At 33.8% G+C, this 16,409-nt stretch overlaps 1 protein-coding gene across 3 annotated transcripts in view; it reads left to right on the top strand.

The window, feature by feature from the left end:
- LOC111995102 (probable LRR receptor-like serine/threonine-protein kinase At1g56140) overlaps positions 1-16,409 on the top strand; it is a 75,083-nt gene that overhangs the window by 1,663 nt on the left and 57,011 nt on the right. Inside the window, exons 3-24 of one of the 3 annotated variants that reach the window (XM_024027001.2) lie at positions 1,010-1,081; positions 1,299-1,370; positions 1,465-1,536; positions 1,957-2,028; positions 2,527-2,598; positions 2,718-2,789; positions 2,993-3,064; positions 3,148-3,219; positions 3,325-3,396; positions 3,835-3,906; positions 3,997-4,062; positions 5,654-5,719; positions 5,836-5,880; positions 7,036-7,100; positions 7,544-7,917; positions 8,405-8,606; positions 8,698-8,865; positions 9,402-9,520; positions 12,094-12,304; positions 12,395-12,626; positions 12,757-12,907; positions 13,781-14,407. In XM_024027001.2, coding sequence (XP_023882769.1) covers positions 1,010-1,081; positions 1,299-1,370; positions 1,465-1,536; positions 1,957-2,028; positions 2,527-2,598; positions 2,718-2,789; positions 2,993-3,064; positions 3,148-3,219; positions 3,325-3,396; positions 3,835-3,906; positions 3,997-4,062; positions 5,654-5,719; positions 5,836-5,880; positions 7,036-7,100; positions 7,544-7,917; positions 8,405-8,606; positions 8,698-8,865; positions 9,402-9,520; positions 12,094-12,304; positions 12,395-12,626; positions 12,757-12,907; positions 13,781-14,158 — 2,797 coding nt within the window. In that variant the 3' untranslated portion in view covers positions 14,159-14,407. Of the gene's footprint in view, positions 1-1,009; positions 1,150-1,298; positions 1,371-1,464; positions 1,537-1,956; positions 2,029-2,526; positions 2,599-2,717; positions 2,790-2,992; positions 3,065-3,147; positions 3,220-3,324; positions 3,397-3,834; positions 3,907-3,996; positions 4,063-5,653; positions 5,720-5,835; positions 5,881-7,035; positions 7,101-7,543; positions 7,918-8,404; positions 8,607-8,697; positions 8,866-9,401; positions 9,521-12,093; positions 12,305-12,394; positions 12,627-12,756; positions 12,908-13,780; positions 14,408-16,409 lie in introns of those variants that run through there. The other 2 variants (XM_065775035.1, XM_065775036.1) reach the window with 2 other exon arrangements.

Below are 16,409 nucleotides of genomic sequence, written 5' to 3' on the forward strand. Positions count from 1 at the left end.
TGCACCAATTTGTGTTGGTGGCATCTGTTGGTCAAACCAATACCTATGATGGATGTGTGCACTTTAAAATTATTGAGTTTTGCATGAAATTCGCCATAGAATCCTAAGGACTAAGGCAAGGTCATGGAGACATCATAAGGATGCCTTGTCATAATATCCTGTTAAAAGAGAATCTCATGTATGAATCATCTATATGATGACCAAAAATGAAAAGATAAAATGTGTCAACTTTATAAATTCACATGGTATTATAAAATGGAAACTTTACTTGAGCTCAATGTTCCACTGTTGCAATGGGGAAAGAATTGGGGAAATTTTTTTTGAAGAGATAAGTTCTTTGTGTGTGTGTGCGCGCATGTGTGTTTTATAATTTAAAAGTTCCTCATGTGGTTTCTTGAATTTATATATTGATGGCTAATTTTATCTTCTACTATGCTTATTTTCTTCACCACATTTCACTAGTACAAGTGTGGTTTTGTACAATGAACCATGAATTTTATGCCATTGGAGATTACAAGCACAATTTGAGATGCATTTAGTGCAAACAAAAGAATAAAATCTAAATCCTTGCAAAGGATAATCAGATGGGAGCAAAGTGAGAATTAAGGGGATTTGAGTTTGACCCTTGGATCTAAACCCATAAGATGGGAGCAGAATGCCGCTAGTGTATGTGGCCATTAATTGGAAACTCACCATTATATTTAAACATTGCGCTTGTAGAGAGCTTTTATGATATTAATTACTAATATTCTCAAGTAGTCATTCAATCTGCCACCTTTATCAAGCTTACAGTTTTATTGATCCATGAATTAAATTCATATACAAGCTGAAGCACAATTATTTTATATGATAATCCCCACTTTTTTCAAATTTTTTTTTGTTTTTTTAAATCCTTGAAAGTTCTGCAAAATTTGGTAAGATACAAAAACTACACTTTAAAATGTCTTGGGCATCTTCAGTTTATGAATCTTTTTTTTCATGGTTGATGTTTTTTTTCCCCCTTTTACAGGAAGGTTTATGCCCTGAATGTAGTTGGCGTAATTCCAGATGAACTATGGACTTTGACTTTCCTCTTCAATCTGTACGATATCTTCTTGATATGTTTGTTTACTTGAGTTTTGCATGAATATAGTTTACCTTCTTTTTCATGTAAGCTGGGATTGAACTTAGACCTTGAAAGTGTATTGTGTCATGTAAACCAATTGAATTTTGTAGTAGATGTGGTGTGCTAGTTTTTCAGGATGGTTCATTTTCATTATATTCTGTTAAATGTGCTATGTTTCCAATATTTCTTACAGGAATTTGGGCCAAAATTACTTGACTGGTAACTTGTCTGCATCCATCGGCAAACTATATCGCATGCAATACCTGTAAGCCTGTCTCAGTTTTTGTTTGAAACTCAAAGGCTATTGTACGTCTAATGTCAGCTAACCTTTCTCTTTCCTTTGATGTGTAATAAATTAGGAGTTTTGGCATCAATGCATTATCAGGGACTCTTCCAAAGGAACTTGGAAATCTTACAGAATTAAAAGTATTGTAAGTTACCCCTCACTCAAAATTTGAGTGATCTATGTAGCATCTTGGTGGTGTTGTTTCAACCATTTATATATTGTAATTTATTTGAAGAAGGGTTTTGTGATAAGGTCTATCTCAAATGGGATTTGCTCCCTCAATAATAGGATGGAGGGTAAGGTCTTGGGTTCAAGGCGCACAAGATGCATGTGTGACTTCCCATTAAAAATAATGAAGAAGGGTTTCACAAAAATATGAATTTAGTAGTCACCCTTATGCAATTGTACACCTATTCTGATGCATTCTGCATTTCACATAACTTTTTTTTTTGGGGCTGGAATTCTGCATCTCACATACTTGATTTTGATAATCTGCACCCTAAGAGAATCAAGTCCTTGTTTATAAATTATAATTCATATATTGTTTTTCTTGTTAATTTTGTAGGTCTTTTTCGACAAACAACTTCACTGGTTCTCTTCCATCTGATCTTGGGAAATTAGTGAAATTAGAAGAGCTGTAAGTTCTAGTACCATAAAGCTTTCCACTTTCAGTGTAGTTATGAAAACCTATTTGATTGTATTTTAGCTAGGTGAGGCAGACTTTAGAAATGGTTCTAGTAAAGCTTCTAGTAATATCCTGTCGGTCGCTCGAGATTATATAAACTTTGTGCCAATAAATCTCATATGCCATATTGCAAGGTTTTGCAAATGCAAGATTATCTATTTTATCCCAAGACAGAAAACAATGTAATCATAATTTTAGAAATATATTTTACATGAAAGTCAAGTACCATTAACAGCCAGAAATGATATGGTGAAAATGATATATTTTGTAGATACTTATCACAAGAAATTGTGAAAATTATTCTAAACAAGTTAGCAGCTTGAACAATAATCTAATGATGGCTTGAGACCTTTCCTTTGGTTGTTAAGTTCATTAACTGTTATTACTAAATTTTTTTTTGAGTCGAGGATAGGATATCAATATATTCATGTAAATTTTTTGCCTTGACAGCTACTTTGATAGTTCTGGAGTTAGTGGTGCGATTCCTTTGACATTTGCTAATTTAAAAAGCCTTGTGAAAGTGTAAGAACTAGCTTACTACTTTTCTCACCTGCAAACTTTCTAAAATTCACATAATGATGAATATAAAAAAAAAAAAAAAATTGTGATTAGATTGTGTGAGGAAATATTTGTGGTCTCAGGTGGGCTTCAGACACTGAACTAACGGGCCAAATACCTGACTTCATTGGGAATTGGTCAAAGCTTACTACCTTGTAAGACAATATTGCTAGCCCTATCCTATTTGCTTCTCTCTAAATCATGCTTAATAAGGCTCAATTTTCATTGCAATGTCAAAGCAACATTATTTATTGTAAGGGTTATTATTGATAAAATTTTAGTGTGTATTTGTACATTCTACAGAAGAGATGCATTTGTGCACAATTTATGATTAACTACTCCAAAATGATTTTGGTAGGAGGTTTGAAGGAAACTCTTTAGAAGGTCCAATACCCTCAGCATTTTCCAATTTGACTTCCCTGACGGAGTTGTGAGTTGACATCTCTTAGTTACTTTTATAGGTATTTCGCAGATCTTGTAAAGCTAACAATCTCATGTGTGATATTATTGTAGGAGAATAAGTGATTTGTCTAATGGGAGCTCTTCACTGGCATTTATACAGAATATGAAATCTCTAAGTATCTTGTAAGGAAACAAGTGTTTATGTTTTAGATTCCTAATTATGAATATCCATGTTTTTTTTCCTTCTTTGTTGCTCTTCTAGAATATAAATAACAGCATCTATTGCAGAGTGCTGAGGAATATTAACATTTCTGATTCAATTCCATCAAATATAGGAGAATACCAAAAGTTGTCACAACTGTAAGTAATGTCCATTGGTGGGTGACTATTTAGAATTTTAGATGTACGTGGTGCTGTAATTTAGGTTGAATTTGATTGCTGTTCAAAGCAATGGAACTGAGAACATCTCTTCTATTTATTACGTTCCTGTATTAAAATTTAAATGGTAAATCTAAGTGATATTTTTATGAGATTTCTCTAGTCTTGCAAAATGAACTCACCCTGTTTGTAACTATGTGATAAGGGGCCACTTCATTGTATTTCAAATTCATCTTGTTTTTTTTTTCACTTTTCTTATCTTTTCTCTATCCTTTTCTTTTTCCTTCTTTCTTTTTGGGATATTGTATAAGGATTATAACTGTTAATTACCTCTTGTAGATAACTAGTTTTATGTATCACAACCAAGTGATAATAACTTTGTTATCAATACATTATAATAATATTGTTTAACTTTTTTAGGGATTTGAGCTTCAACAATATAACAGGACAGATTCCGAATGCGCTTTTCAATTTGAGTTCGCTCTCTTACTTGTAATATACCTCATTTTCTTAATTTCACATTATACTTCCCAATATTATTCTATATTATATTGAAGCATGTATTATTGCCTTCTTTATCAGGTTTCTCGGAAATAATAAGTTAAACGGCATTGTGCCTGCACAAAAGAGTGGATCTCTTCTCAACATGTAAGTACATAAAGACATCACTTGCATTTTACAACATTATGATACATTTAAAATGGAGGTGTCTAATAATTAGCTTTTTAATTGAAAAAGTCCCTTATTTGTATAAGGATTTTCTGAATCTCCGATGCATATGTTCAAGGAGTTATATTCAATCTGATGTCAAGAGGGTAGTATGACCCCGATCTCTTATGGTGGTATTTTGGTAGAAAAATGTTGGGTACCACCAGGGATGGACCCAGGTGGGGGGCCCCAAGGGGCCCAAGCCCCCTCGGGTCCAATAAAAAAAAAAAAAAAAAAAAAAATATATATATATATAGTTATTATATATTTTATTTGTGTAGTGGGCCCCCTTCCAAAACCTTAGGTTCACCTTCTCTCCAATCAGCTTAGCTAATCTAACCCAAATAGCAACTATTCAACCTAAAACATTAACAAAAACAATAAAAAAAAAAAATTGACAATGGTGATTGTATTTTAGCAAAAAAAAATTATTTTACCACCAAAGGACCAAAAAATCATGTGTTATAGGAGAAACTAAAGCTAAATGTTTTGCAACTACAGTAAATTGGTATAAATACTAGTTGACTGTAGCAAGTTGTTAAAAATAAAATACAATATTTTATTAAGATTATACCTCTTCCTTCTTACCAAAAAAGATTATATCTCTTTCTTTAATTAAAAATTCAAATTCTCTTTCTTTCTTTATTATTTTAACGAGTTGTTTATATTATTTTAAATGAAGTGATAAAAAAAAAAATAGAATATTTGATATTGGGTGTATTGTAAAGTAAGGTTGGTAAGATAAAATAACTTTTTGAGGTGCTAAAAGCTAAAATTTTTAAAACCACCACAATGAATGCTGTAATTTCAACAAAAAAAATCTTGGCCTGCCTAGTATTAAAAAAACATTATTTTGTTTTTGTCTTTGTCTTTGTTAGTAGATGATTGCATTTTAATGTATTTAAGAAATAACGATTTTGTGTATTTATAATTTTTTAATACTATATCGATGCCTATTTAGAATTTTTTTTTTCTTTATTCTCTGGCTCTCTCTAGCTTAAAATCCTGGGTCCGTCTACCACATCCCAAAATCTTGTATGAGTTAAGTGAACATTTATATATATGTAGTGAGCTATAACAATCTTATGGAGCAGATGCTTTTATATTGGGAGGTTATAACACACTCAGGTTAATCAAAAATTTGATCACCATGTAATAATTTAGTGATAACTCTAAAATGATGGAAGTGTTTCCTTTCTTTTTCTTTTTTTGGGGGTGGGGGGAGTGTGTGGATGGGTGGGGAGGGTATTTTCTGTATATAAGCAAGCAATTACAGAAAAGACTAAATGCTGTATCACCAATGGATTAATTGTACATGGATTTCCATGTGTAGCTAATAGCATAAACAAGCATGCATTATTAGCAAACATAGAAAAATAGAGGTTCTAAATTTCGAAAATAATATGGTTTCAGAATTTTGTTTCAGAGCATCAATGTCAATTGACTAATGCGTAATTTAGTACTGAACATGGGATTGTTTACCAGTTGAATGGATCATGTATCTAACATCCTTGTTATGTTATGATTGCAGTGATTTGTCTTACAATAATTTACAGGGAAGCTTTCCTTCTTGGGTCAGCGAACAAAATTTACAACTGTATGTATACTATTGTATTTGAAAATATTTATATTATATTGATGTTTTTGATATTCTATAACTTTCTACTCATGAATAAAAACTGACATTCAAATCTTATGCTTTATAATATGCAGTAATTTAGTTGCCAACAATTTCACAATAGAAAGTTCAAACAGCAGGTAAATTTCTCGATGCTATATTTTCTTATTTTAAAGCTTAAGTTTTACCATAATGAAACAAGTTTCTAATCAATTTTAAAATGTTATTAGTCTTGTCAATTAAGGTAGTGAAGCTGTTAGAAGCTGATAGCCATGATTTTCAACATGGTAACTTGTCCTCTCAAATGTTCTGGAACTTTTCGTGGAGTGTGAATTATCATAAACTCACTACCTCAGAGAATTATAATGTTTTGCTAGAAGTAAATTATAGATAGAAATTACCGATAAAAAATCTATATTATAGATAGAAATTAATTAGCTGATGTCTAGCAATGTATATTACTTAGACATGTTCATTAAAAGGAGTGAATTTAGGTGTCTGATGCAGGACAAAAGCTTTGATACTAAACTAATTTGAGATATGTTGAGTTTTGGGATAGGTGGGGATTGTGTTTGTTGTGGAGAAGGCAGGAAAATATTTGAAAGTGAAAAAGAAAATTTCTGGAAGTTGAACAGAAAAAGGAAGAAGTAATAAATATTCTCTTAAGCCGCACATATGGGTATTTTGAGCATGAGAAATGGAGTTTCCAGCTCCAATAACTCAGGAGTCATCAATTGCCAAAATATGCAAAAAATATTTAATTAGAATGGGTCAAACCTGTATATCATCTCATTTACATGGTCAAATGACACCTAATCTATATGTTTTGCTGATACAAAACATTGATAAAAATGAAGTGTAATTAGCTGATTTGATACTTATGAGAGTAATGGGGACTATCAACGCCCATTTGATTAAATTGCCCCTCCGTCCCCCCACCCCCCAAAAAAAATAAAAAATAAAAACACCACTTCTATCTAAATATTATATGTTTCTCTTCATGAACAATTTCATATATATTTACTTCTTGTGATTGCAAGTAATGCCTTACATTGGGAAAACACAAGTCGTAACTCATTTAAAGAAACCTCTTTCATCATAGGGCAATGATGGGTTAGTATTCTTAGGAGAATGCTTATGAGCATATTGCCAAGAGATCATTTCTCATTACATGAGTGAAAACTTAATCCTAATTATAATATTTGTATCAATCAGATATATCTTCTATAATAACTAATGTTTTATTTCGTTAAACTACACATTCCGTGCCTAAGTGCATTTCTGTTCTGCTTTAGTGTTTTGCCTTCAGGATTGAGCTGTCTTCAACAGGATTTTCCTTGCAATCGAGGTGCTGGAAGATGTAAGTACAATTTAAAACATCACACTTGATTGTAAGATTGGAAAGCATTAGTAAGTATTGAGGCCAAGCTGCGAGAAGATTATACTCTAGCATTGGTGATTCTAAGCAGAATACGAAGTGATGAAACTTCAAATGTTTGCAAAATATTGATATGGACACAGTACAATCAAGATGCATTCCAAATTTTTAGTACACATGAATATTGGATCTGTCTTTTTAAGGGCTAAGTCTCATATTCAAATCACAGATAATTAAACTATTTTTCAACTTACATTCTAGTTTTTATTTTTTATTTATTTATTTATTTTTATAACAGACTACTGATCTTCAAGCATGTCCACTATTGAAATGTGTAGCATGCTTATGAACGCACAAATTTAATTACCTTTTTCGAGCTTACACATCAATGACTGTTATTTTTATTTTATTTTATTTTTTTTCAGATTCTGAGTTTGCAGTTAAGTGCGGTGGTCCTCAGATTACCTCTTCTAATGGGATTGTGTATGAGAGGGATAATGAGACACTTGGTCCAGCTACATATTATGTAGTTGACACAGACAGGTGGGCAGTTAGCAATGTTGGATATTTTAGTGGGACCAAAAATGCTCAGTATACAAGTTTTTCATCATCTCAATTCACTAGTTTAGACTCAGAGCTGTTCCAAACGACTCGACTCTCTGCTTCATCATTACGATACTATGGCCTAGGGCTTGAGAATGGAAACTACACTGTGAGCCTCCAGTTTGCAGAAATAGCTTTTGTAAACACTAACACATGGCAAAGTCTTGGGAGGCGTGTCTTTGATATTTATATCCAGGTCCGCATCATATTATCGAATTGTTTTAGAACTACAGCATTTTATATTAAAATGAAGTGTATATTTCTTAACAGAAAAAGAGTGTGTGTAACAAATATATTGACTGTCTTATACATCAATGCAGATTTTTCTTGAATATGATGCATATTTACAACTAAAATTATCTAATCAATTCTAGATTTACCACTAGCAGTTCTCTATTTTGATCCCTCCACATGTTTTCTTTTACTATCTATTTTGCCCTTCGTTTTCTCAGAACTTATGTCAAGTACGGTACAACCATTACCTCTGTGATTTCTTCACTTTTTTTGCAATTTATATCCAAAACTCAAAATAGTTTTGATATCTAAAATATGTCTATAATCATGATAAGGATTTTGAATGAAACCTTTGATGTATTCCCTCTCCAATTTTCTCTATAAAATCAACTCTTTCCTCTTATCCTCAATCCTTTTGTTTTGCTAATTTTTGAATTTGTTTACTCCAGGGGAATCTTGTTTTAAAGGATTTTGACATACGAAAGGAAGCCGGTGGTGCCTCTTTCGTAGCTGTTCCGAAGGAATATAATAATGTTCAGGTATCAGAAAACTACCTTGAAATCCATCTCTTTTGGGCTGGAAAAGGGACTTGCTGTGTACCTGCTCAAGGTACTTATGGGCCTTCTATTTCAGCCATCAGTGCTACCCCAGGTAAAAATGTGCAGAAACTGTAGATGCAATTTAGAAAGATTAGGTACTGGTTTCATCACATTTTATTATTGATTATCTTACTTTGGTATAGAATTTACACCCACTGTTAGTAACATACCTCCAAGCACAAGCAGCAACAAGAATAGGACTGGTCTGATTGTGGGTGTTGTTGTTGGTGTTGGGGTTTTGAGCTTTCTGGCTGTTTTCGTGGTTTTCTATATTGTTCGAAGAAGAAAACCACCGACCAATGATGATGAAGGTAAGCCAAAAATCATGTTGCATATACATGATAGTTGTCAAACTTCATTCAGTTTTCTCTACATATTAGAAAAATGGAACTCTTTCCTTTATGTGATGCTATGGTACTCACTATTAGTGACTAGTGAGGTGGCTTCTGCATATTCCATTTTAAGTAGTATAAAATGCAGTGTATCATTTCTTGTGTACACAGGCATTTTTACTAAAACCTCTTTCTATACATGTCTTGAAATAATATGCATTCACACACAAACAGACATATATGACCAAAAAGGAATAGGGAGAAACATAATTTATGTGGCCAATGAAGCCCCAGGCTATATACAAATTCCCATTTATTATGCTTGCTACCTAATCTCCTGCTTAGTCCAACAACGTTCTGGACTAAAACACATTGATGATTGATGCTTAAGAAAAGGATAGTTCCTATTTAGCTTGCAAAAACGTCGCTGAATTTTCTGCTATAAACCACTCAAGCAAATCGATTACTAGAAAATGGATTCAGTGTTACAACTTATGTTTATGTTGAAATTGCAGAGCTCCTCGGAATAGATGCTAAAACATTCACTTTCAGCTATGGTGAACTCAAGACAGCTACGGAAGATTTTAATCCTGATAATAAGCTTGGAGAGGGAGGATTTGGACCAGTTTATAAGGTAATTCCTTATTCTAATCAATAACTTCAGTGGCTGAAACCAAGCCATTGCTGTAAAGTTGACTGTCTGATATACATCTATACATCTATTGATAATTCCAAGCAATAGCTATTAACAAATCACAGAGTGCAACATCACCCCTTTTTCTTTTTGTTTCTTTCATTTATAATATCCTTCTATTTTATTTTTACTTTTTTTGTGAAATCCCTTGGCCGCCCTTATTGTGATATCTTGTTCCTGTGATTGACAAGAAGCTGGCAGTTGCAATTACTAAATTGATCCAAAAACAAATGAAGATTAGTAATATCATATCCATATGCAACAAGCTGGAAACCAGCCACAACAGTTAAGGGATACAGCAGAGCAAACAACTCCCAACTACAACTAAACAACAATATCTAAACTACACAACCAAGATTGACTACCCAGATACAGATCAGGGACAAAATCCCAGCAACTAACAAACCAGAATACAAGATAATGCAAAACTAGACAGCCACACATCTGCTTAGCAAATCAGCAAGAAGAAGAATCTGCAACAGTTGGAAAGTTGTACTACTACATAGATCAAACTTTAGGCTTAAACACAACATCTGAGATACCCCATCTGGTGCAGAATTTTTTGTCTGGGATATACACCCTTGCTTTCAATTTTATACTTTCTCCTGATTCTTTTTGACTCCTAAATTTGTTCCTCTATTCTCACAGTGCCCTAGTGCTTGATAGAATTTCTTTGAGCCCAAACATGGTATATACCAGGAATGAAGCCTAACCTGCAACAATCTGCCGTAAAGATTTTTCCTCTTCAATTTTGTACTGCCCAGGTGATGAGATTACCCCATTCATCATGAAGGCCTTCTTGACAGCACCATCTTTTAATTATCCTTTAACTTCTTTGAGAAAAAAGGCATTTGAAGAAGGTATGGTCTCTATTTTCAGCGCATGCTCTACATAGTAACACAAAATGTCACAACTTATTATCCAACTAACTATTCTTTCATTAGTAGATAATCTATCAGTCAAAGCCAACCAAGAAACGAAAGCATGCCTTGGGGTGGCTTTGGCAAATCAAACAATTTTCCACCAATTGTGTAGGTCTCCTTGGCCTAATTTGGTCCCAAATACTTGAGATAGAGAAAGTAACAAGATCATCTGACCTTGCATATCTCCGATTCCAAGCCTTGTTTAGAATCACTGTCACTAGAGAGTTTAGCATTTAATGAGGTGGCAGCATCATACACTATTCTATGCCCAAATTTTGGATAGAGAGGGTCATCTGGGCGCCAATTATCATGCCACATGTAAGTGTTAGAACCATTGCCCACCAGGACTTGATTAATGGCCTAGACAAATCTCAGAGTTGAAAGTTATTCAAAGTTCATAATCAAATGAACCAACCTATTTTCTAATTGTTTTCTGATTCCCATATTCCCAAATTCAAACTTCTCTAAAGTTTCCATGCCATAAAATCTGTTACACATTTTCCCCTTTATATGGCCTGGTTACATATTCAAATGAACCAACCTATTTTCTGTCCCCTTTTTTTAAGGCTACTCTTTACACTGGGTAAACTTAAAACGAACGTATCATACAATGAAATGAGGCCCATTTTATGCCACTATATAGCAATTTCAAGAAGTGAATCTGTTATTAAAAAGCACTTATTTACATCAAACTACTTATAGAGGGTGATGAATTGATGAAAATAAGGGACAAATTACATTTTAATGATTATGGAAATTTAATATCCTCATGGATGGCTTAATGTTTGAGTAGTTGTTTAAGATTGTTCAAAATAGTCTGGTCAAGAAAAAATCATCTCTGGCTGACGTTTATTAGATTTGATAATCATGGGAACCAATATATGAGTAATTGCATTTTGTGGAGGGTATAGTAGTTTGAGTAATCACAGTTGGTACGAATAAATATTTCCAAAATTTTTAAGTATTAGGAGACTCTGACCAAATAATTGAAGTCATTAGCAAACAAGATTATATATACGAGGAGCATAAAAATAACAATTTTTTTTTTTCTAGATGTTAGTCAGGTTGGTTACCTGATCTATGAAATGGGATCCATAAGATGACATTTCTGTTAGTTTATAGCTTGCCAGATGTATTGCTTGTATCATTGGAAGTAAAAACACTCTGGAAAGCAAGTTTTTTATTTTTCAAATCAAAGTTTTAGACCATACGAAGACAATCTAGTGCTTTGTAGAACATTTATATCGGGCAACCTGTAATTCCTGCCCGATACTTTTCATTGAATGGTTTAAGGTATAAAATTGAAATTGATTAAAATCGACATGCAATTTCATGGTGAACATGATCATTGACCATTAAGAAACTACAATGTTTTGAAATTTATCCTTATAAATTTTATGTATAAATGGGTATTGTGAGGTTTTGTTTTACATCAATCAGATAAAAAGTCTAAATTACATCTATTAAGCCATCCATCCTAATTATCCAAACTCTTCTTTTTGTATTTACTATAATAGATTAAAATTATATGTAGAGTAATATTTTTAAACATACTCTTTAATATTTTGTTTGGGACTTTGTATGAAATAGGGAACACTTAATGATGGGAGAGTAATTGCTGTGAAGCAACTGTCTGTAACATCGCACCAAGGAAAGAACCAATTCCTGACTGAGATTGCTACTATATCTGCTGTGCAACACCGTAACCTTGTGAAGCTGTATGGATGTTGCATTGAGGGAGATAAACGACTTCTTGTGTATGAGTATCTAGAAAATAAAAGTCTTGATCAAGCATTATTTGGTATGTGAACACATCTTTGCTGTTGCAAACTGATCGTGTAAGTATTTATTTATACTATGTAGATTTAATTTATATGCTTGCATGAGACAGGAAAAAGAACCTTGAATCTCGATTGGTCAATGCGCTTCGATATATGCTTGGGTGTAGCAAGAGGTTTAGCTTATCTTCATGAGGAGTCACGGCTTCGGATTGTACACAGAGATGTAAAGGCTAGTAATATCTTGCTTGACTCTGATCTCATCCCCAAAATATCAGACTTTGGCTTGGCCAAGCTTTATGATGATAAAAAGACCCACATAAGCACGCGCGTTGCAGGGACTATGTAAGATCCTAGAGGCATAGCTTGTCACCTTGTCTTTCTGAATTACATAATCCTTTATTTTGTGCATGTAAGGTCCTAGAGGCTTAGTTGGATTAGTACTAATTTGTGTGTCTGATTTTTACTGGTGCAGTGGGTATCTTGCACCGGAGTACGCCATGCGTGGGCACCTTACAGAGAAGGCTGATGTGTTTGCCTTTGGTGTTGTGGCTCTAGAGCTTGTTAGTGGGAGGCCAAATTCTGACTCAAGCTTGGAAGAAGAAAAGATATATCTTCTTGAATGGGTATGAACAATATTTTAGTGCACTATGACAGTCATCTTTCTTTAATTGGATGGATTTTTTTCCTTCCAAAATTTTCAGTAGTATATATTTTTGTTTAGATATGTGTTTTGGGTTCATGGCAGTCATGATCCATCCACAACTATATATATTTTTTGCTTCTGCCAGAAGTTGAAGTACCAGCAAAGCTTGGATCATAATTTATCAATAAATAAATAAAGAGGAAAGTTAGGACGTCTAAAGGAAGTGAAGTAATTTTATTTGCTTATTTAGAGTATTTGCAAGATGAGTCCAATTTGCAGCATAAAAGGAAATCAAATGAGTCTCCATACCCAAATCTACTCTATTAAGAACCTACTTTTTGTACGACAAAATACCATGTAATGGTCCCTTTCCAAGTTATTTTATGAAATTCAAGATGACACATAAGTTTTTTTTTTTATTCATAATTTTGTGATGTTCTTGATTTTGAAGTTTACAAATATGTCAAGCTTGACCTATCAGTGTCACTCATCCATATGTCACCGACCATTTAAAATGTGTGTTAATGGAGTGGTAGTGAGATTCACAAGATGAGCTTGTGGTTGACTTTAGGGATAACATCTAGATTTTATTTAGATCCCCAGTAAAACATGGTTGTCTTATTCATTCAGACAATTTGAATACTCACTACCAATACCTTTATACTATGTTATGAACACTTAGGCTGTTAAACTCATTGAAACAATTTGAATATTGGATTACTCACTTCGACCACTCTTGTATTATATTCTGAACCCGAAGAAAGTTGTCTCATTGAAACAAATGGATCACTCACTGCCACCACTTGTACACAACATTGTAAAGCTACTCTTATAGCATATATATCTTTCTCAGGCTTGGCAGTTGCATGAAAACAACCGTGAAGTAGATCTTGCAGACTCTAAACTATCAGAATTCAATGAGGAAGAAGTAAAACGACTGATAGGAGTATCTCTTTTGTGCACTCAAGCATCCCCAACATTACGGCCATCAATGTCGCGTGTAGTGGCAATGCTCTCAGGAGATATTGAAGTGAGCACTGTAACTTCAAGGCCAGGATATTTGACAGATTGGAAATACAATGATATAACCAGCGTAACCAGTGAGGTTGCAATTGATACTAGCTGTTTCAACTCATCATCAGCTAATACAAACATGGTGGGTGATGTAGGGAATTCACCAGCAGATGCTTCTGAACCTATGCTTGGTGATACCATCGAAAAGGGTCGATGAGAATTCGTCATTATTTTTCTTCAAATTTATTCTTGTGTGTAGTTAAAAAACGTTTTGTGTATTCTTCCTTTTATGAGTTTGACACTGTAATTCCTTACATTTTTTGGTAGAGGCGTAGACGTAGTTCAGTTTGTTTCATGTCGTGACAAAAACACTATCGAATGTAAGGCACTATTCAAGAAGTTGTACAAATGTTTCACATGGAGATTTACCTTATTTATTTAAAGTTTCACTAGTTGAAGTTCATAATTGAAAAAGAATTAACTCTTTCACTTATATGCTCACGGTTCACCATAGTGAAATACTGAGTGAGTATGACCAAGTAAGGCATCTAACGCTAATATCTAAGCGTTGTTTGCTAGTGACACATGGTTGAGTAAGTTAGATAGACACACCGAGTCCATTCAATTGGGACATATATAAGCAAAGAAGAGATTTAATCCCCAAAGAATCTCATCTATATTCAAGTTACCCCAAAAAAAAATTCCTACTTGATTGGCAAGCAATAGAATAGTTGTGCATCAACGGTTGGTGTCAGTTGTTGGTTCCTCAAACAAAGATTGCATGACAAGATTGTTGGGGTCCTTTCTGGATTGCCACTTGCTTGTGCCTGATTGGTTTTCTTCATGGTCCTAGAATTAGTTGGGGGAGTCAAATCCACCACCCTCGTCTACACAATTGGTGAAGAAGTCTCGCGGAGTGTCATGCTTAACAAGCCTACAATAGACGGAAAACATTGCAAGAAGTGCTAAAATCGAAGTGAATGGAATTGTAATGGAGGAGAATGAATTATTTTATGTTTAGTGCCATTAAGAATGCACAGGAAATATATTGAGCTATGTGCTGAACTAGTCATAAATTTTATGAAGGTATAAGGATTTTTGTGTGAATGTAAATGTGAGTTTTTCTGCAATTTTGACATTCCATGTTTCTCTGATTCGTTTTAGGACTCATGCCCTTAATTTTCAGGTTATTCCCTTTATAAAAGATTTTTTTGGTGCTCTCAAAAGACCAGCTCAATGTAGTTTGCTAAACTCACTGGACATTTTTAATCACTTACTTGTCATTAGCCCATTGTAGGCTAAGAAAAATGCTTCTTTAAGAGGGATTTCTCTTCCCCAACAAGTTGACTTTGAGGATTTAGGACAATCAACATTTAATACTTGATTGAATCTGAATCCTTTTATTGGGTGTGAGGAAAAGTGTGGGGTAATGACTTTGGTTCAGCAGATATGCCAGAATTAACATGCGTAATTGGCTATGCGCACAACATTGTCCATTGGCTCTAGGGTCCTTCAAGTATTCCAAGCCCCGAGAGATGAACCAATTTTTCTAACATTTTCGTTATGTAGCATGACAACCAAACTTATTAGTTAAGTAGCATTTCAAGTCTTTAAGACTCAAGTTCAATGAAGGAACTTGAGTTCCTTCAATGAACAAATACAAAACTTATGCACACTCTCAATGAGAGAGAGATAGAGAGAGAGATTCTCAAATCAACAAATTAGATCTGTGCTTTGTGCTTCTCCAAATTTGTAACTCTGCTTTCTTATTTGCTCTTCTCCAAATCTAGAACTCGACTCTCTTCTTTGTTCTTCTTCTCTAGATTTGTAACTCTGCTTTCTTGTTTTTTTTATTCTTCTTTGTTCTTCTTTAATGGAACTTGAGTTCCAAACGGATTATTTATCCACATCAACATTTACCACCTTAGAACTTGATTCTTAGTGACTTATAGGATTCTACTTAGCTAAAATGTTTGTTTTGGGGTTCATATAACGAAATTGTTAGCAAAAACTCACCAAATGGTAAAAAAATCCATCACCCTTTTGTTTTTGGGTTCAATTGTTGGCAAAGAAAACATATTGTTGCTTCAAAGTTTTATTTTTGAACGCTAATTATTGTTGGACACCATGACTCATATACACTAGTTGAAATAGTGTTTTGAATTTCAGTTATAATTGTAAAATGGTGATTTTGACACGATTTTAGCTTTCTCATATTCCCAATGTGTAAATATCACCGGTCATTTATGAATTTTGTGAGCTCTACTTTGTCTTTCTTCACTTGGCTTAGGGTAGCCCAATTGGACTTCATCTGTGGGCCTAGACCATAATACAATTTTGATCTGGTTTGGTTGGCTACAAAAGGCCACGGGTTGGCATCAAAATGGGCACTCTTAGATCAAATTGGAATTGGAATTATGTGGGCCATTCCTTTTCTTTCCTTTTAATTGGGCTTCACCCACGGGTTG

This window comes from Quercus suber, unplaced genomic scaffold (assembly GCF_002906115.3).
Source record: "Quercus suber isolate HL8 unplaced genomic scaffold, Cork oak 2.0 scaffold_103, whole genome shotgun sequence".
NCBI lineage: Eukaryota > Viridiplantae > Streptophyta > Magnoliopsida > Fagales > Fagaceae > Quercus > Quercus suber.